At 41.1% G+C, this 20,654-nt stretch overlaps 1 protein-coding gene across 8 annotated transcripts in view; it reads left to right on the top strand.

Moving 5' to 3' along the window:
• The window catches only part of ATRX (ATRX chromatin remodeler), an 89,154-nt gene extending 77,255 nt beyond the window's left edge, over window positions 1–11,899 (top strand). For all 8 annotated transcript variants that reach the window (XM_028714634.2, XM_028714632.2, XM_028714633.2 and 5 more), the window contains 5 exons: window positions 2,878–3,027; window positions 4,020–4,145; window positions 4,580–4,675; window positions 6,447–6,575; window positions 8,870–11,899. In XM_028714634.2, the coding sequence (XP_028570467.2) occupies window positions 2,878–3,027; window positions 4,020–4,145; window positions 4,580–4,675; window positions 6,447–6,575; window positions 8,870–9,172 (804 nt within the window). In that variant the 3' untranslated portion in view covers window positions 9,173–11,899. The remainder of the gene's footprint in view (window positions 1–2,877; window positions 3,028–4,019; window positions 4,146–4,579; window positions 4,676–6,446; window positions 6,576–8,869) is intronic.
• Window positions 11,900–20,654: the final 8,755 nt, after the last annotated feature.

Genomic DNA, 20,654 nt, shown 5'->3' on the forward strand with positions numbered 1-20,654 from the left:
AGATCGGACAAATCAGGGCCTCTTTCTACATTGCATTTCCTAAGTCCAGGCATTTCACTTGCAAATTTGGCACTGTGAAATTGAAGTAGGAAACGGGGGATGGGTTAGCATTACAAAATCTCCACCAGAATAAAAGGCGTGACCTGAGAAAAATAATGAAATGGAGTCATCATTCTGCTGCTAATCCCTGGACTGCTTTCCACATAACAGTTTAATTCGCAGAAGTGGTTTTTGCAAGTCACTCCCATGACAAGTGCCTCAAAGTGTGAAGGGTTGCGCTCTTGCCTTATTCATGGGATTGCAGAGCATCCAGCTTCTTAGTTTCATAATGGCTTAATAATGTTCTCAGATGTGTATGAGGATTCATTTCCTGGAGGATTTATTTAGCTGGCTTGGCTTTCTCTGCCAAGTTTCCTTTTTTAACACCTGAGTCCTCAGTTGTACATTAGGAACTCTTAAATACTTCATTTCATTCACTTTGATTTATTGCTGCCTGACCAAGAGAGCTACCTAACAATGTCCCAGTGCCAGTCCATATTGTACATTCCTTGGAACTCTTGTTGGCTTTTATTGCCTGCTAATTTTTGAGTCCTGGGAGATTGCTCCTTGAATAGAATGCCCTGACGAATTCTGACTCACGACTCCCATAATATCTAGTGATGGTTCACTTTGTTGCACTTAATACTACATTACCAAGCAGTCCTAATGATTAGAACAATGCAGCCACACCTGAAGCTCTGCCAGCAGTTTGTTGTGTTTTTACCTTATTTTACAAATTTCCTATGCTGCTTAACTTCTGGTGAAGCTTCCAGAATTGCAGGTTAGGGTTCCAATTTTTTTTTAAAATAATAATAATCAGTGCATACATTTTTTCTATCTATACAAGAACAAAAAGTTCAGCCTTTTAGATTCACTATTTTGGCCCTTAATTGGTCACTTTGGTAAAAGTAAATTGAATATAAAAGGTCACAACTCCTAGTCCCCACCCCCTTCAGCTCTCCTTAGTTTGTTTCCATGCTTAGTTCCATAAGTACTGATGTTACACCACAGTGTGCGATAAAGAAACCAGATATTGCTGAATGTGGTATAGTACTGAACAGTATAGATGTTGATGAATTGCAAAAATTCCAAAAAGAGCGAAAATTGCCAAAGTTCATTTATTTGTACCATGTCTGGAATGGAAATCAATCCAGCAAATGAGGGGGTATTTGCGGTTGATGCTTTCACTCTGCAGATGATATGTAAGGTTGTGGGAATTTTTTTAACAAAACAATTTGCATTGTGTTTTCTTTGCTTTGAAAAGAAGGGAGACTTGTTGAGTGCAATTCACATCAGAAAACAATATTCCTATCAATATTGAAGTGTTTATTGATGAGTTCATTGAAACAATGTTTCAAGAATCATGCAAACGTTAAGAAATGTTTTACTGGGGCATGTTGGTGGGTGGTTGTTGAGGTTTTTTTTAAAGTACTGTTGAGTAGAGATGTTGAGAAGGCATAACTTTCCATTCTAAACGGTATTTGTTGCCAAAATGCATTATTCATCTTGTTATCTGCTGTGGTGAAATTACATAACTTACATAATTAATGTTACATTCTCTGATAGTATTGCACCCAACAAGTTTCTCTCACTCATCAATTTGAAGATCGAATATTTGGCAGGTTGGTTTCGTTGCCTAACCCTGTGTTAAATAGAAAGAGATGTTGCAGTGTGCTTCTTAAGATTATGAGCTTGAAATTATTGGACAACTTTCAGATTGGTTCATGAACTCACTAGTTGAGAAGTATCTAAAATGATATCTCAACTGAAAACATTACTGAAAAAGTAAACATTTTTATCCTGTGCTTAAAGGAAAATTGAAAGAACACAAATTGAAAACTTTCTTGGGATATCATCTTTTATGTTGTTGCTTTTGCTCAAGCTGTCTTTATACTGAAACTTAGAATTTTTTAATGTACAGATTTGAAAAGCAGCTGGGGAGATTTTGTATGATACTGTATAAAAGCCATTTGTAACATCAATATAGAGAGCTGTATCTTCTAGCAAAGATATTTTACATTTTTGAAATCAATCTTCACACAAATTCCTTCATTAAACATGCACTTTGAATTGTGGGAGACCATCAATAAATAGTTTATAAAGTTTTTACCTTTCAAGCCTTGACCTTTATTGAATACAAGTTGCATTTCAGACAAAGAAATGCGGATCTACCCAGTTGCGTATAATTTAAACCACATTTTGATGACTCTGTTGGCATGGTATATATGGATTAAATTGCACTGTATTCAACAGTATTGTTACCATAGGAACGAAGGCAAATGCATGTCTGAGAATTCTCCAGCCATTTTAAGTCCTCTTATGTAGCATGGATGAGAGCTCCTTTGTGCTAATTTAATTTTTGAATCTGGCCTTTTTTCAACTTCCATCTACATAGCTTTACTACTCTACTTTTTTGTTCTTCCCAGTTACTGATACGCTTTGTGATCAGTTTTATTCTATGGATGTGTTTGGGGCTAGGTGCCTATCTGTCCTGTTAGCCCTGTAACACCTCCCCCCTGAAACAGGTTCACAGTTTGGGTGTGCTCCTGGAATCAGCTTTTGAGGCTGGATGCCCAGGTCTTTGCGGTGGGCAGGAGTGCATTTGCACGGTTAAAAACTGAATTCCCCGCCCGGGGAGAACCAAATTGGACTTCAAAAGTTATATTTCACCAAAAGCTTGATTAGGCCATAGAAATGAGACTGCTGAGGAAACAAACTTTCCTCCTTCCGCTGCTTTAATATCCCCTGATGAGAAGCATGCATCATCAGGACCCGCCACTTGCCATTAAAGAATTTTTATATGTGCTTACTGAATGTTCTGGCATTTTTATTTACCAGGATACAATTCTAGCTGAACTCCTCCAGATCTGCAAAGAACATATAGTGGGCTATCATGAACATGATTCCCTCTTGGACCACAAAGAGGAAGAAGAATTGACTGAAGAGGAGAGGAAGGCGGCTTGGGATGAATATGAAGCTGAAAAGAAGGTAGGATGCCTTAAGCCATTTAGAGCAATTTTGTTCTGTGACTCAGACAATTGTTCTGCATCTTCAGTATGTTTGGGCAAGGAGTATACCTCAGAAAACAGGAGCCTTGAGTTTCCAGTATAGACAGACTTTAGTAGATGGATTTGGCCTGTGATCAAAAAATGCATTTGCTAGAGGAATCCTTGTAGAGTTTGGTTGTTAAATGTGAAGAGCTCTTATTGTTTTCACTGCCCTACCCCAGTACTACTAATTTGTTATTGACTGGATTGGCAGTGAAGCACTGCTTCATATAAACCACACAAGAAGGAAGACAGAGTTAAAATAAAGATAAGCAAAAATCAGGAATTCTTCATGCCTCAGTTTTGAATATATCATTTCAGTGCCTTGTTAAGGCATTTACTATGATTTCACACATTTGGTTTGGGGCTTAAACAAAACTGCACACTGTATTTCCAGAAAAATAAGTGTTATCCATTGCTATCTGTAAAAGACCAAACATCTCCTTGCCCCTCCAATTACTAGAAAGCCCTCCCAAAATTTTGGTTTGGTTTATTGAAATAAGCATATTGTGATGACTGATGTCTACTTGTGCTTGGTGAGTCTGCAGAACTGAGGAAGGTAGCAGCCTATTTCCTAAACTACACTCCTACATTCTTCAAGGGGGATGGCGCCAGAGCCCAACCTAGTAGTAATCTTATAATTCAAAAGCATCAATTCTTCGGCAATCCGCCTTCTTTATGGTCCAGCTCTCACTTCCATACATCACTACTGGGAAAACCATAGCTTTAACTATACGGACCTTTGTTGGCAAGGTGATGTCTCTGCTTTTTAAGATGCTGTCTAGGTTTGTCATTGCTTTTCTCCCAAGAAGCAGGTGTCTTTTAATTTCGTGACTGCTGTCACCATCTGCAGTGATCATTCAGGTGAGTACCAGTCATATATTCTCAAACCTTCAGCTTTGAATACTCAGAAGAGCTACCTCTGTTTTTCAGGGCCTGACGATGCGTTTCAACATGCCAACGGGGGCAAACATGTTCCCCACCAACTTTAATGCTCAGGCTCCATATATTCCTTTCAATTTGGCAGCATTGTCCGCTATGAGCAACCAGCAGCTTGAGGTAGGTGGGAAAGTTTCAAATACCATTAACATGATAGTTGCTTCATGCTGAGGATGCCTTACATAGTCATATTATTGTGCCCGACCATGAACCTAGTTCTTTTGCTTCACAATGAAAGTGCTGTGTGCATTGACTTGTAAGATGCTCGTTTCTAGGCTGTTTTGTGAAAGTTACTCCTTAATGTAGTTAAATAAAAACCAGAGGAGCAGAGTTGCCTCTCACAATTAAATTGTTTACGTGAGAAACACAGTAGTGTTTGAAATTATTTTCCATTCAGTAGCCCAACATGTGATTGGACATGTATGTGATTGGACATGGTAGTTGTATCATATGGAAGCATTATAAAGAAGCTAGGTGGGAATGGAATTTCACTATATTTGTAGATATCTTAATCTATAGTTATTCAGCAACTCTTAATCATACTTTTCTTTCAGGACCTCATTAATCAAGGCAGAGAAAAAGTTTTGGAAGCTACCAACAATGTTACTGGAGCAAGAATTCAACCCCTTGAAGACATCATTTCCAGTATAGTAAGTAAACTCACTGCTGATAAGAGCCATTTTTGCTCTGAGGTTGCATACATTTCAGAGAACTGCATTAAATGCTGATTATAGCTTGCAGTATGTCCCCCCCCCTTCAGTAATACTGAGATTGCAGATTAATCAATTGGCTGCAGTGCTGTGAGAAAGAAATCTGTTTCAGGCATTTAAAAAGCCTAGTCCTATGGTAATTTACTTATAAACTATACTGTATCTCTGGGGTCAGGAACCTTTTTCAGCCATGGGCCGGTCCACCATCCCTCAGACCATGTGGTTGGGTGGACTATATTTTGGGGGGTAAATGAATGGATCCTTATGCCCCACAAATAACCCAGAGATGCATTTTAAATAAAAGTACACATTCTACTCATATAAAAACACGCTGATTCCCGGACCATCTGTGGGCCAGATTTAGAAGGCATTTGGTCTGCATCCGGCCCACAGGCCTTAGGTTGCCCACCCCTTCTGTATCTGGGGGAGCTTTCTTTCAGGAAGGCCTATGTAGGATGACTCCATTAATTTGTTTCTTTATTGTCTTGGCCAAATAAACTTCTAAACTGATTTCTGTTACAATATCGCATAGTATTCAGTTAAGTGTTAAATGAGATGAATGACATCTGAACACAATACAGCCATAGTTAAGTTCTATTTTTTTCTTTGGAGATGTAAGCACATACTTCTAATCCATCAGTCAAAATCAGTGGAGCTTTTAAGTGTTTTGGAGTTGCAGGTTGTGGGTTGTACATGAGGTTATGTTAAGATTGTTGCAGACAATGTTTGTCAACTCTGGCACTTATTTTAATGGATGACATCTATATATTTGGGGGGGGGGACTTCATAAATAAGGTTTGTGCTAAAATGTTACTAAATCAGCATCCTGTCAGCAGCCAAGCCAAATATGCCAATTTCAATTTGTAAAAGATTTAGGATTTATATTATATTATGAACTGAAACTGTATTTGCATAATTTTGTATCAGCATGATCTACTTTAATTTTTATGAATGCTTCTTTTTATAAGCAGCTTAATAAAATAACTGTCTGTTTAAATTTCTGCAGAATACCAGATACTTCTCTATCTGCATTTTCAAATAGTCCTTATCCCTTTGCAATTTGTACTCTCTCCCTTCTTCCCTTCCCCCTCCCCAGTCTACCAGCTGTCATTCAAAGAGGAAAATTCCACATATCTGTTGGGCATGCTAAGGTCAGAGAGGTACCTAACAGAGCGCTTAAGAACCCTAGATCCTCTTTAGAATCGTAGCCCTGGTACATTCAGCAGGCATAATCCTTGAGGAAATGGTAGATTACCCAGAGAACCATTACTTCTCCTCCCGTCTTTCAGTTTGCCTTCTCCACCTGATATCCAAGACCTTTGGGACACCTTGCTCTCACCTGTTCTCACATGTCTTGTCCAAGGTGGGTGCCCCTGACCTCCAAGCAGCCCTTCTGCAGCTGTTGAACTGGAACAAGCACCACCCCTTCCCTCTCTACAGCATTACTGCCAAACAAGACACTCAGGTAGAGATGAAGAATATGTGGATAGACAAAACCTGCACATGAAGGAAAAATCCCAGTGACCCATATTATGCCTGTCTTCAGCCAGAGCAGTCTGTTGCAGTGTCTCAGCAGATTTATTTTAGACCATTTTTTGAAAACTGAGTTGCTGTATTCTCAAGGCAAAAACTCTCTGTTGACACATTTCAGGACAAATTGAGGCTCTATAAGAACTACTGCTAAAACCCCCTGTTGTGTTTTCATTTGCAGTGGAAGGAGAATCTGACGCTCACAGAGTCCCAGGTCCAGTCTTTAGCTCTAAGCCGACAAGCAACCCAGGAGTTGGATGTTAAGCGCCGGGAGGCCATCTATAATGATGTCCTGACAAAGCAGCAGATGGTAAGACTCACAAACACTTCTTGATTCAGGTAGACACATGGAAAAAACAAACAGGGCAGTAATGTAGAAGCACATTTGAAAAGGGGAGCTATTAACTGATTTATCCCACCCCAAGTGCTTACAAGACCTTTATTAGCATTTTGGATATCAATCTTACACCTCCCTAGGTCTCACTTGCAGGTTAGAGGCATCCCTGCAGTTGCTTGAGCTGTAATTTACATAGTGTGATGCAGCTTGCCTTTCTTGCTCCTAATCTGCACCAGCTCTTTTTTAGCAGCTTAAATTTAGCTTGGTGAGAGCTGGGTGTTTATCACCTTGCCAAGAAATCCTGCTGCAGAAAAAAAGATGTCATGCGCAGGTACTGTTCAAGTGAGTTTTAACCATATGTAGTACTGAAAAGATTATTATTATTATTATTATTATTATTATTATTATTATTATTATTAAGTTTTAAAGAAAAGTGGAACTTTATATGGCTCAAGAATGAGAGCTAGTTATAACAACAGAATTGAAAATCTAATGATACTGGGTCTTCAAATTAGCCCCACCTGTATCACCGCTAATCCCAATTGCATTGCATCCTTCCATGTACTCACCTACAAAAACAAACCCAAGTTGATGTGAAAAAAAGAAAAAGGCCTATATACTTTGGCTAATCTCTATAAAAAGGCTAACTCTATTACAGCAGACCAAATTATGGAAAAAATGAGGGTACAATGTGAATTAGCTATTCATACATCAGGTTATATACATTTTATTTCAAACCAAGCAATTAAATCCCAAGCACTCAAATCATGGCATCTTCTGAAAAAATATTTCTAAATACAACTCAGCATTCCCAAAAAAATTCTGCTGACACTACATAAAATACTCAGTGTTCTGGCCACTGAGTGATGCTCAGCTACTAAACAACTTTGGGAAACTGACCTAGACACTAAAATTGAAGAAGCTGACTGGAACAATCTGCGGGCAAAAAAACCTTTTTAAATCAGTATCAACCCACATAAGCTAATTTATAGATGGCATGTATCACTGCTTAGTGTTGGGGGGTAAAACTTGCTTTCATCCTCCATCCACCCTCCCACCTGTAATATGAAGATAGTTTTGCTGCCCTACCTTAACAAGGCTGTTGTAAGAATTTCAGAGATAGTCATACCTCATGTTACGTTTGCTTCAGGTTGCGTGTTTTCAGGTTGTGTCCCGCGGCGACCCGGAAATAACGGAACAGGTTACTTCCGGGTTTTGCCACATGCGCAGATGCGCAAAATGACATCACATGCATGTGCAGAAGCGGTGAATCGTGACTCGCCGATGCGCAGACACGTTCCGGAGGCCTTGGGGTAGGGGGGTGGAGGATATTGCGTTTTTTCTTTTTCTTTATGTATTTTGTGTTTTTTCTTGTATTTTTATGCTTTGAACCAGCCTGAGATCTAGTGATGAAGGGTGGAATAATAATAATAATAATAATAATAATAATAATAATAATAATAATAATAATAATAATAATAATAATAATTCTATGTAAATACTACTGCAACAAGGAAGTTTGTTTCATTCTCTGTATTTTATTTTAAAAGCACTATGCAGACCTTGATGATCAGTATAAAGTCAATATAATTCATAGCACTTCTGAAAGAAAAATCAATTTCTTTAGAAATAGATATAAACAATCTTGAATGAGCAGAACTGAAGTAGTCCTTCACCAGACATTATTGATATTCTTTTCAAGTTCATCTCCTTGCTAACCAAATACTTTTGGCTGGAAATCAGTGCTTCTTAACACTAAGGAATTAACATGCGTGTTATGTAAAGTCTTGCAGGGTTTTTCATGTTATATTATGAAACCTGAAAATTTTTCCGAGGCGTTCTGTCAGACTGGAAGTATTTTCTCGTGTGATGTTTGCCACAAAATACTTGGTCATTCACATAAGAATTTTCAGGTCGCTGGACGGGGGATGGGGTAGAGAGACGGAAAATGGTACTAGAGGAGAGAATGTTGTAACTGATATATGGGAGCAATTTCACAGAGAGTGCTTGCCCCGATGGCAACCAAGATAAAGGTTGCTTGCAACACAACGGGTGAGTCATTAGGGGACTGTGGTCCGAAATGGTATTGCTAACTGGTGCCTCCAGTCACTTGCTTGAAAATGCCGCCACATTAGTGATGGTGGTAGCGGTGCAACAAGTATCAAGTTTCAGGTTAAAATCAATTTGTCAGGGATACTGTGGCTGAAGGGAAAGGCATTATTGAGACAGGTCATGCCCTTATAACAGCTCCACTTTTCCCTCCACAGCTAATCGGTTGTGTTCAGAGGATTCTGATGAGCAGAAGACTCCATCAGCAGTACAGCCAGCAGCAGCCACAGCAGCTGACCTACCAGCAAGCAGCGCAGCACGTGGCTCAGCAAGCAGCCATGAGTCATGCAATGATGCCAAAGCCGGGTTTGATTATGAATCCTTCCAGCTTCCAACAGATAGATATGAGAGGGATGTATCAATCTGTTGCTGGTGCAATGCAGCACCCACCCCCCTTGCAGCGGGCTCCTCTTCCAATGAGCGGCAAAGGCCCAGGACCATCCCAAGGGAAACCAATGTGATTATTTTGCACTAAAAGTTTTTAAGGATTGTTAAAATCACAGAGTGAGAGAGAACTTTTTTTATTTTTTTAGGAATCAATGGCTTAACAGAACTCAACTGTTTAAATAGTTTGAATGATTTCCGCCCCCCCCCCCAGCTTAATCGGCACGTTCCATTGTAATTATTCACTTTGTTTTAATAAGACATAACGCCCCCTCCCCGATATTTAGTGGTGTTGCCTAGAATCTTCTTACATGTGTTGAGTACAGGAGATATCCAGTTGTTTTCAGTGAAAACAGGTCCTTTCCATAACATTAGGGGCTGTACAGGTTTCCTGTTTAAACTCCTATGCTTGCTGTTAATAGCCATAAAAACAGCCATTAAATGGGAGAAACTTAGTGAAGTAACACAGATCTGTATATTTTGGTTGTCTCTCACACAAATGTGCACAGCTGAGTTCTTGGTTAAAGTTGATTCCTCAAATTATGGAACTTTTTATAATCTTTCACAAAATAGAAAGTGTAAAGACAGAACTGACACAGAAATTTATTCTAATCTTACAATTTGTGATGGGGAAAAAACCATAAGATTTAAAAATGATCTTAAAACAGAACTGAGTGCAATATTTTTAAATACTACTGCATTTAAACTTCCAAGTCATGCAGGTTTTTTAAGAAACTCTCTGCAGCCTTAAGTTAAAGCCTGAGAAGTTGCTGTTTCCTCTAGCCTTCTGCCACTTTTATTTCATGTACGTGATGAAATAATATCAATAATTTTTTATCCTTCACCAGTATACTTCCACCATGTGCTCGTTCCGATACAAAGCACATTTTTTTGACTCCTTTATACTGGTGCTAGGGTCTCATCCTGTTGCCGGCAGTAGGATGGTTGTGGACGGGCTAAGAGAAATATACTCCTGGTACTTTGGCGCTCAAATATGGTGGCAGTGGTTGGGATTGAGCCTGTCTTCAGTAAGCAGTTTTGAAATGGCTAGAACCATTTGCTCTTTAACCACATGAAGGAATGTGCTTTCACAGTTTGCAGTACTGTCAAGAGTTGTGAAATAATTCCTTGTTTTATAGATAAGAATCTCAATTTACCCTGTATTCCTTTCCCACCCTATTTCCCCCTTTAAAAAAATATAAATATGAAAGTGGAAGAAACAGCTTGGTTTTTTTGTTTTGTTTTTGTTTGTTTGTTTCTGTGCTGGAGGGAGAAGTAAATTTCCAAATAATTATGCTTCATTAACAGCTACTTTTACGACATGAAAGTGGAATAGTTGTCTGTTTTCTGGGCTTATGAAGACCCACTAAATCTTTTTCTCGCATTAGTCTAGCTGATGTCTCCAGAAGAAAATACAGCTATTGGAACGCAGGCATAAAATTAAATGACAGGTACATATGAGGCATTGGAGAAGGAGCAAGTAAAGAGTAGGGTTATTTTGGAGATTTATGAACGCTAGGTAGGATTCACACCACTGAAAAAGCAAGAGTTGCTAATTTGTAGTCTAAAATTTCTTATTTTTTATCTATAATGCGCTTTGAGTCCCTGTCAGAGAAAAAGGCAGGTTATAAATAAAGATATAATAATAATAAAAGTTTGGTTTTGTGAATCATTCAAGAAGAGTGGTTGTGTTTTATTTCTCCTATCTGAGTGAATCAGTCAGCACCCAGGCAATGTTAATTTTGGGAAAGATTCAATTTTGCAGTGAAAATGCTTTGGTTGGTAATAGGAACACAGCTTGATCATTGCAGCAGATTTAACTATAAGTTGCTGTTTTCAGCTCTTTTAACAATGGGAAGACATCCTGAGCCCTTGTTCAGCTAGTGGTGTGATTCATTTCTTTAATTTGGTGAGAAGGAAAGTGCTCAAAGATTGCTATATTTGCTTCAGAGGAAGTGAAAATAGAGATTCCTTGACAAATGCTTGAAGGCAAATGGTAGCTGCCCAGGATATTCCTACATTTTGTAAAATAGAGCTGGGAATCTGAGTGGCATTTTTACATCAACTCAGGAGACTAAAGTTTTCACCAACTTTTTAAAGACAACACTTTTTCTCAACCTCAACAACAACAGAAAAAAGGCAACTGGTGTGGATGAGGATGTCTTGGAGACAAGAAGCATTGAACTAAAACTTGGACCACTTTTCATACATATTTCTCACTTGGCATATAGCTGCATAATAACGTGCTTTTTAGTATAGCGTCAAGTTTTAACCAACATTTAATGACAGAAATGTCATCAGTTATTAAAAAAACTCATTTTTATATTTGTTTTAAATGTTTACCTAGTTGAAATAGCTTATATAAGATGATAAATTGTTGCTCGTAATACAGTTTTGCCTGCTAAATTCTCCACCTTTTGTAACCTGTTTATTCCTTTGGATGTAAAGCGTTTTTGCTTAGTATTGTGATATTGTACATGTTTTTGTCCCAGTTGCATAGTAATGTTTCAGTCCCTTGACCAGCTTTGGCTGCTGAAATCATACAGCTGTTAAGACTTGGCCTATGTTTTTATTTTGTTTTTAAGACAGTTTTTCAGTTGTGTATTAAATATCATAAGAGTACTGTAGAAAATATGTCACTTCTTATAAGGCTGTTTTGTAAAATATATATTAAGGACTGGAAACGTGTTTCTAAGGAGAAGCATTCAAGTATGGCAATACGCTATCTGTGTTTTCACCATTCGAAGTGCTGTTTGGTAGTTAAAGCTATTTAATATCTGATTTAATAAAGTGACCAAAATGGATTAATTTCTGTTGTGCTGCTTTGCTAACACGACAAGTGGAGCTCTTGGTATAGCTAACCAGTGCCAGATCTGGAGATTTGAGAGACCCCTAGATTTTGATAAACTATAAACTTTGTCTGAATAGTAATGTTCCTGAAACACTAATGTTTATGACCCATATACATCATGGCCAAATGTACTTCCCAAAAGCTGCATTTTCTATACAGTGGTACCTCAGGTTACAAATGCTTTAGGTTACAAACTCCGCTAACCTGGAAGAGTTACCTCGAGTTGAGAACTTTGCCCCAGGATGACAACGGAAATTGTGTGCTGGTGGCGCAGCAGCAGCAGCAAGAGGCCCCATTAGTGAAAGCACACCAGTTTCAGGTTAAGAATGGACCTCCGGAACGAATTATGTTCGTAACTAGAGGTACTTTGTTCTCAAACTTAATCAGTTCTGGGAGTTAGTTCAACTCCTGGAACCCTTCGAAACCCAAGGCGTGGCTTCCGATTGGCTGCAGAAGCTTCCTGCAGTCAAGCGGAAGCTGTGTTGGATGTTTGGCTTCCGAAAAACATTCGCAAACTGGAACACTTCCAGGTTTGTGGCATTCAGGGGCCGATTTGTTCTACAACTAAGCTGTTTGAGAACCAAGGTACCACTGTACTGTGAGATGCACCTGAATATGGATTATGATCTTGTTAGTTCATCCATTCCAACAGCTCCCTGTAAAGCTCAGTTTGAGCAGCTTTTCCTTTGCAGGTTTACCAGATAACTAGTTTTAATTGCTGTGCAGAACCTTCAATTCAGTTCATAGAAACAGTTCATGGAACTCAACTTTTGCTATTCAAACACCAATTTAAAAAATAACAAATATCCATCCTAACAAGACAAAGGTATTCCTAGTGTTTCCATTCATATTCACGGTCACAAAAGTTTTGCTGGATTTAAAAAGACAGGTAGAGAGAGATGCCATTGTGAATTTTGTGTGTGAGAGAGGAAGGATTAATACTATACATTTATGCTTTAAGCTGAGCTGGATCCAGCAACACCATTTCTCTGATCCTGCACACCCTGTAGAGCAGTATGCACTGCCTGTACATCTTGCTGCTTCTCTAATCTTTGGAGGTTTAGTCAGATTTTAAAAAATGATTTAAAAACCCTTTAAAACATAAGCTGTATTAAAAACTAGTACCGGAAATGGGGAAACTCGGTCTTGCTCTCACAAACATCCACAACCACTTACCTGCTGCTTTCGTGGTGCGGAACACATGCATATTGCAACCAGGTGGATAAGATCTATTGCATGAATCTTTCCACCTAATCATACCACCATATCTTGGAGGAATGGCAGCTGCTAAAGTTCCTTTTATAGTGCGCTTGAACCCCAAGAGTTCTTGGCTCTTTCGGTTTAATGGTTCCAGTGCTCTAATGAGGCATAATGACAACTGAAGAGCTCTGCTTCAGATTTAAGAGAAACCCCAAATGACAGCAATGCTTGAGACCCAGAATTGAAGGGACACATGCACAAGAACGTCAGAGGAGCCCTGCTGGGTCAGGCCAGTGGCCCATCTTGTCCAGCATCCTGTTCTCACACTGGCCACCCTGATGCCTGGGGGGAAACTACAAGTAGCACCCAAACACAAGAACCTTTTCATCTGTGGTTCCCAGCAACTGGCATTCAGAAGCATTGCTGCCATCATAGGCTATCAATGGCCATCTCCTCCATGAATTGTCTAATGATCCTTTGAAGCCATATAGGTTAGTGGCCATTGCTGCCTCTTGTGGGATCCATAACTGAAAGTCCTTTCTTTTCTCTGTCCTGAATCGTCTAATGTTCAGCTTCATTGGGGGTCCACAAGTTCTAGTGTTACGAGGCAGGGAGAAAATCTCTACTCTATGCCGTGCATAATTTTATAAACTTCTGTTATGTCAGCTATTATACCTTCTCTGAAAACTCCCACTAGAAAAGGGTGAGCATGCTGAAATTTTGCCCACTATGCATGTGCCCTCCTCTCCCCGGGGGCCATCCTTAAACCCTGCAAAGAACTCATGTTTCATGAGTTATAAACCCAGCTATCCTACTGCAGCTCTTTGATCGATTAGGCTGGCAAATGCTACATTTTCTAGATTTGATTGGAAGGCATTTTGCGGACAGGATGAAGCCTCCCTCCCGGCTCGGTGGCAGGATCTTCAGAGCTTCATCAAGTAGGAGGAGGCGTCCCACCCTCCAGACCTAAACCCTGACTGCGGTTGCGTTGTGTTGCTCCCACCCCCCTCTGGTGGAAATCCCTATATGTGAACATTTTATGCGTGGTTTTTCTTTTTCTATTGTTTTTCCTCCTAAATTTGGTGTATTCGGTGTATTTGAGACTGTCTGGGTGTTTTTTGTTTTTGTTTCTTCCCTACAAGTTTTCCCTAGGGGCAGTGGGGGCGGGTCCCCTTTACAGGCCTTACCTTTCCTTCTTTCATGTGCTCATAAAAGTAAAAAATAAAACACCAAAAGATTTATTTCCTTTTTATTTTGCCTTTCCCTGTCAATCTTGGAACCCTCCCCCACATTCATACTGTCAGAGGAGGGGTCCCCAGATTGACTGCCACAGCCAGTTTGATTTTGTGGAGGTAGTGAAGATCCTCAAGGCAAGGGCATGGAGCATGGTGGGTCCTACAATCATTGAGTGGGAATGCCATTTTCTTTCTTTCTTTCTTTCTTTCTTTCTTTCTTTCTTTCTTTCTTTCTTTCTTTCTTTCTTTCTTTCTTTCTCTCTCTCTCTCTCTCTCTCTCTCTCTCTCTCTCTCTCTCTCTCTCTCTCTCCCTCCCCCTCTCCCTCTATTTTAAAATCTCGGTAAACTCCCCTCTGTGCTTCCTAATATCGGAACAGAGAATCAAGGAAATACTCCACACAATAATTGTAAATGTGACTTGTGAATACCATGTTTGATTGAAAATGTAATGGAAGGATATGAAACTTCAAGGAAGTCATCAGTCCCATGTCCTTGCTAATGCCCTTACTTCTTTAACCAGTTTTTCTAATAATGCAATTGGCCATACCTTTTGTTACCACCAAGAGATATGCAGATATTCTAAGCCTTACAGCCTTTCTCAACCTGTGGGTCCCCAGTTGTTGTTGAATTACAACTCCCATCACCCCTAGCTAGCAAGGCCAGAGCTCAGGGATGATGGGAGTTGTAGTCCAACAACATCTGGGGACCCACAGGTTGAGGACCGCTAAGCTTTCCTAATGGAGCACAATTTTCTCTTTCTGCCCCAGCATACTGCTCCATTTTAAGGTGAGATCCCACAACAATCGTTTTGAACAGGGACACCTGTTCTGGCCACTTTGTCACTTCGCCCTGCATTTATACCTCTCCCCCACAACCACCCATGTCTGTGTGGCCAGTGCAACCCTTCCAACAAACTAGATGTGCAGTGATTTGGACCTGGGCTTGGTGACATTCTACAAATCCAGGCTCAAAACCTGAAGATCTCTAGAATAAAAGCATATGGACAGCAGAGCTCCCACCTCTAGATAATAAGTCAGGTAAGTATACCAAGGAACCTTCCTGAGTAGAAATAGCTGCACACCATTTTAGATGCTTCCTCCAAAGGAAGTTTTTCAACCCAGACTAGAATCTAATGTTGAAAACCAAATAACACAGCAGGACCTGATGGAAACAGTAAGAGGAGGAAAACAATATATTCACTTCACCCCAGTACTATTGAGGGAGATGTATCTGGGAGTAGAGGAGTTCAGGTGAGCAGGGGGCACTGAATTGCAGTGGTTCAGGTAAGGTGTAAGAAGTGGGGCAGGCCAGGTAAGGGGCAGACGGTACCCTGGAGAATTGCAGTTGTCCTATCAGCCAGCCTTCAGGTATATGGCTCTTGTTGAATTCCAGGATGGCTCTGAGTAAGACCTCCCTCATCCATGATCTCATTATGGATGAGGAGGCTGGTCTGGTCTGTATCACTGAGACTTGGGTGGGTGAACAGGCTGGAATTGGTCTCATCCAGCCGTGGCCACCTGGATACATGGTGCAGCATCAGGGCAGACTTGAAGGTCATAGAATCAAACAATAGTAGAGCTGAAAGGGATCCCGAAAGCAGACGAATCTTGAGGTGTCTGGAACACTGTCTAGTCCTGTTATGTTGGATGAGTTTCCGCTAATAAGCCTCAAGAATGTGGATCAGTCGGGGCACTTGTGCTCTGGACCTTTGCCCCCCTTGTCTGACAAAAACTAGCAGGGAAGGTTAGCTACCTGGGCCGGAGAAGTGATTGAAGTCTCATTGAGAGAGTGGGTAGTCCCTGCCTGCATGAAGCAGGGTGTATTAAAACCACTCTTCAGGAAGTCGTTGCTGGTTTTTCAAAACCTAAGTAGCTACTGGCCAATTGCTAATCTCTGTGGTGGCTCCCCACTTGTATAGCATCCTACAAGTGTCCAGGGACACTCACCTGGTGCCTTCATTAAGTATCTATAGGCACCAGGCTAACCATTCCTCTTCTCCCAGGCCTTTGGCTAATTAAATAATTTTTGGCCTTTTAAACTGGTGTTTGTGTTTGTGTGTGTGTATTGTTTTAGTTTGTTGTTATGGTATGTATTTTTGTGTTGCTATATTGTAAACCGCCCTGTGATCCTCAGATGAAGGGTGGTATAAAAATTTAATAAATAATAACATTTTACTAATATTAATACACCACTAATTCGCCTAAAATATCAAAGCCGTTTACAACATTAAAATGATAGAAACCATACAATAAAAGCATTAAAACAGCAAAAAAATGTTAAAGGCAAGCATCAACAAATCATTGTGGGAGATATACTCTTAAAAAAAGTTTTCATCAGGCATTTAAAAGTTGGCACAGAAGGCCCACTTAATCTCTATTGGCAAGATGTTCCACAGTACTGGGCAAATGACACCAAAGGGTCAGTTTCTCATTGTTGTCAAGTAAGCCTCACCAGCTCTGGGAATGACCAACAACGTTCCTGCAGGTGATCACAGTGACTGAGCTTGGATAGAAGGACTCAGGCAACCCCTGAGACACCTTGGACCTGAACTCTTCAGGGCTTTTAAAATTAATACAAAACCTTTAGGTAGTTGATGTCTGAAATCATACAAAGTGAATGCACAGAAGGCAGACAGCTTAGAAGCTCTTTTTGCACAAGGTTTTCCTGACTCAAAAAGAGCTTCCAAGCTCTCAGACTTTTTACAGGGCTTTGGGAGGCTCCTGCGAGAACTCAAATGGCCCTGAAAGATTTTGCAGGAGCCTCCCAGAGCTTGTGTGAGAGTGTCCCAAATCCTGTGATACTTAAAACTTACAGGACAGAATGTTTTAGGCAGTGGAAAAATATTGGCCACACAATTTCTACACACTTTTTTAGAGATGGCATTTAAAGTGGGAAAAGATATTCCAAGCCTTCACAGAAGGATATGCAAACAGTGCAAAGTAAAGGGACACATTTGACTCTAAGCCTGTTGTGAAGGAGGTATTCGATACTTGCAGCAACCTGAACAAACTAAAACTCCCAGAATTCTTTGTGGGAAGCCATGATTGTTTAAAGTGGAATCATAAATGTATGGTGTGAATGTGGCCTGTGTGTAAGAGATGAGACAGAATTAGTTTCTGGAGAGAGAGTGAGAAAACTGCATTTCCCATAATTCTTTGGAGAAAGCTGTGACGTCTAAAGTGGTATGATCAGTGCTTGCTTTTCCTAGAAAAAGAGGTGCTTGAACTCACCATGAACACCTCCTTTGTTCTCTTGGAATAGCAATGGTGCCTACCTGAGAGGTGCCAGAACTGACTTCCAGAGAGTTCCAACTGAAAAAAAGGCCCTGGGTATGATACTAATTCAAATGTAGGGTGCAAATGCGTCTCCTTGTCTACTGTCACTGGTTTGAGTCTATTGCACTTTGTAAAGTTCACGTTTGTTGCTCTGCTCCTTTCTGTCACTTTTTTGTTGCTTTTTTTTAAATAATAGAAGCTTACAGGGATTACGAGGTTAATGTCTCTTCCAGGTGAAGCACACTCAGTCCTTCAGCCTTTCCTGATAGGGCTTATTCCCCATGCCCCTGACCACCATCATCACCCTCCTTCTGAACCTGTTTCACATGTTGTGCAGAACTTCCCAAAATACGCCAAGTGAGATGTGACTAGATCTGACTAGTGTAAAGCGGAATGATTACTTGCTTTGTGACTTGGAAGCTATGGCTGTATCAATGCAGCTTGAAAACACATTAGCTTTATTTTATTTTTATTTTTTTGCAGCCATTTCACAGAACATCTGGCTCACTTTCAGCTTGTGTTTGATTGCAAACTTGAGATCTTTTTGGTACGTCCAAACAGCAATCCATGTACATATGTGGCTATCATATGCCTGTGCATATGATTGTTATTTATGTATGTGTGCCTAAATGCATAACTTTAGATTTGTCTAGGCTGAATTTCATTTTGTCACTTTCAGCTCTTCCAGCCAGTCGCTTTTGGTTTTCCAGCCTGACACAGTCATTTTACTATATTCCAAGAAGTGATTTATTAGTTCATTGTTGGTTGAGTAGGACAGAAAAGTCCTGTGCATCTAGTCTGCTGGATCTGGCCAGTGGCCCATCTAGTCCAGCATCCTGTTCCCAGAGTTCCCTGTGGGAAACCTGTAAGCAGAAGAGCATTTCCAGCAACTGGTATTCAGAAGCATTATTGCTTCTAACTTCAGTATATTTGACAAGTTGTCTGGTGTATCTGACAAGGGCTGAAAATGGGTCAGGGCATGCGTGTACACAAGCTCTGCCCCTGACAGTCTGGCTGGTGCTCAGTGACCGTCACATGTGGAACACAAACTCTCCATTCTGACCTTCATGCACCACACACAAAAGCGGAGCTGGTGTGCAGGAGAATGTTGGAGGAGGGGTGGGTGGGAAATGCTCACACACAGAAGACCCCAGGTGCAATCTCTGTCTTCTCCTGGTAGGTTTGGGAAGGACTCCTCCCTGGAGAGCCACTGCCAATCATTGTCAATAGTACTGAGCTAGGTGGACCAATGGACTGATGTGGCATACGGCAGCTCCCTCCATTCCCCCACAAATGCCTCCATATGTTCACCCACTTGCCTACAGCTAGACTCAGCTCTGTAAGGTTCAAAAGAGTCAACCCCTCTGCCCTCATTGATCTGTATGTGTTCCTCCCCACTGCCTTCTCCACCCATTTGTAAATTGAGATCGTTAGCTCACATTAGCAGGCTGCTACCTATGTAGGGGACGCGGGTGGCGCTGTGGGTAAAACCTCAGTGCCTAGGACTTGCTGATCGTAAAGTCGGCGGTTCGAATCCCCGCGGTGGGGTGAGCTCCTGTTGCTCGGTCCCAGCTCCTGCCCACCTAGCAGTTCGAAAGTACCCCTAAGTGCACGTAGATAAATAGGGACCGCTTATAGCGGGAAGGTAAACGACGTTTCAGTGTGCGGTGCTGGTGCTGGCTCGCCAGCTGCAGCTTCGTCACGCTGGCCACGTGACCCGGAAGTGTCTTCGGACGGCGCCGGCTCACGGCCTCTAGAGTGAGATGAGCACGCAACCCCAGAGTCGGACAGGACTGGCCCGTACGGGCAGGGGTACCTTTACCTTTACCTTTACCTATGTAGAAAGTGATGTGTAAATAAGAAATGGATGCAGAGATGTATCCACTGTTGGTTTTGTTTTTGCAAAGCAGGGCACTTGATTTTCATTGATCTCTCTGGTGCTTCCCAAAAGCTTATTAGAGTTGGGGAGCTGCAAATGGTGTGTGTTTAGGGGCAATTATAAGACAGTTACCAAAGAAGAAATGGATCCCACAATGCTGACCTCTTTATGCTGCAGGTGGGTATACTGAATTAAAAAGCTGTGGAAACTCTCAGAATATACATTCAGGCTCCCATTGCTTCGCTTGGTATAAATTACTCTTCCAGCTTTAATATCCTAATAGAAAACCTGAAGGCAAATTAATTGAAACCCATTTGATGTTTACCTTTGAGCAGAGCTAGTCCTATCATTAGGCAGTGAGGAAATAGCCTCAGGTGGAAGATGTTGGGGCGGGGGTGGGGGCAGGCAGCCACCGTCCTTTGTTGGAGAGCAGAGCTATGTGATTCCCACAGCCTCTGTAAATTAGCTTGCTGCCCCCAGGGGGCAGTAGTGGATGTTACCTCACTGCCAGGGTTGGAGTCAGATTCAACTGCCAGTCTAGTTAGTCTCTGTTCATGGCATGGAGGGTGCCCTCTTGTCCTTTGCCTCAGGCAGCAGAATGTCTGGGTTCCATTCTATCTCAAAGCATCATAATTAAGAAGCCCATCCTCTTCTGCAGTATCTTATTTTCTCTCTTACTTGCTAACTGGTTGTTCTACTCCTGTTCTTTATGCTTCTTTTTATGGTCTTAGAGCATATCCAGGTGGGTGTCTTATTGCTGGTGTATGCTCCCAGTACGAATTTATAATTGTACTGGGCTGCCTGCTCCTTCTATTGAGATATTAATGTTCTTTGACACCCCCATGTTTCTCCTGCATTGGCCTCCTCTTCCTCCTCTTATGGCACCGTTTGTGTCTCTGTCGCCTGCCCTCTCTCTCCTTCCCCTCATCCCCACAGCAGGAGTTAGTTGCACTGTGATGTCATGCCACCCCTGCTCACTTGAAGCTGCTACTCTTTGCTGCTCTTGTCTCTCATTTGCCTGCAACAAGAGATCTGGCTTCTCCTCCTTCCCTCATTGCACCCTGCAGCTGAGCGGGGAAAGGAGAGAGGGAGGAAAATACCTATCTGGTCCCCACTACT

This window comes from Podarcis muralis, chromosome Z (assembly GCF_964188315.1).
Source record: "Podarcis muralis chromosome Z, rPodMur119.hap1.1, whole genome shotgun sequence".
NCBI classification, from domain to species: Eukaryota; Metazoa; Chordata; class Lepidosauria; order Squamata; family Lacertidae; genus Podarcis; species Podarcis muralis.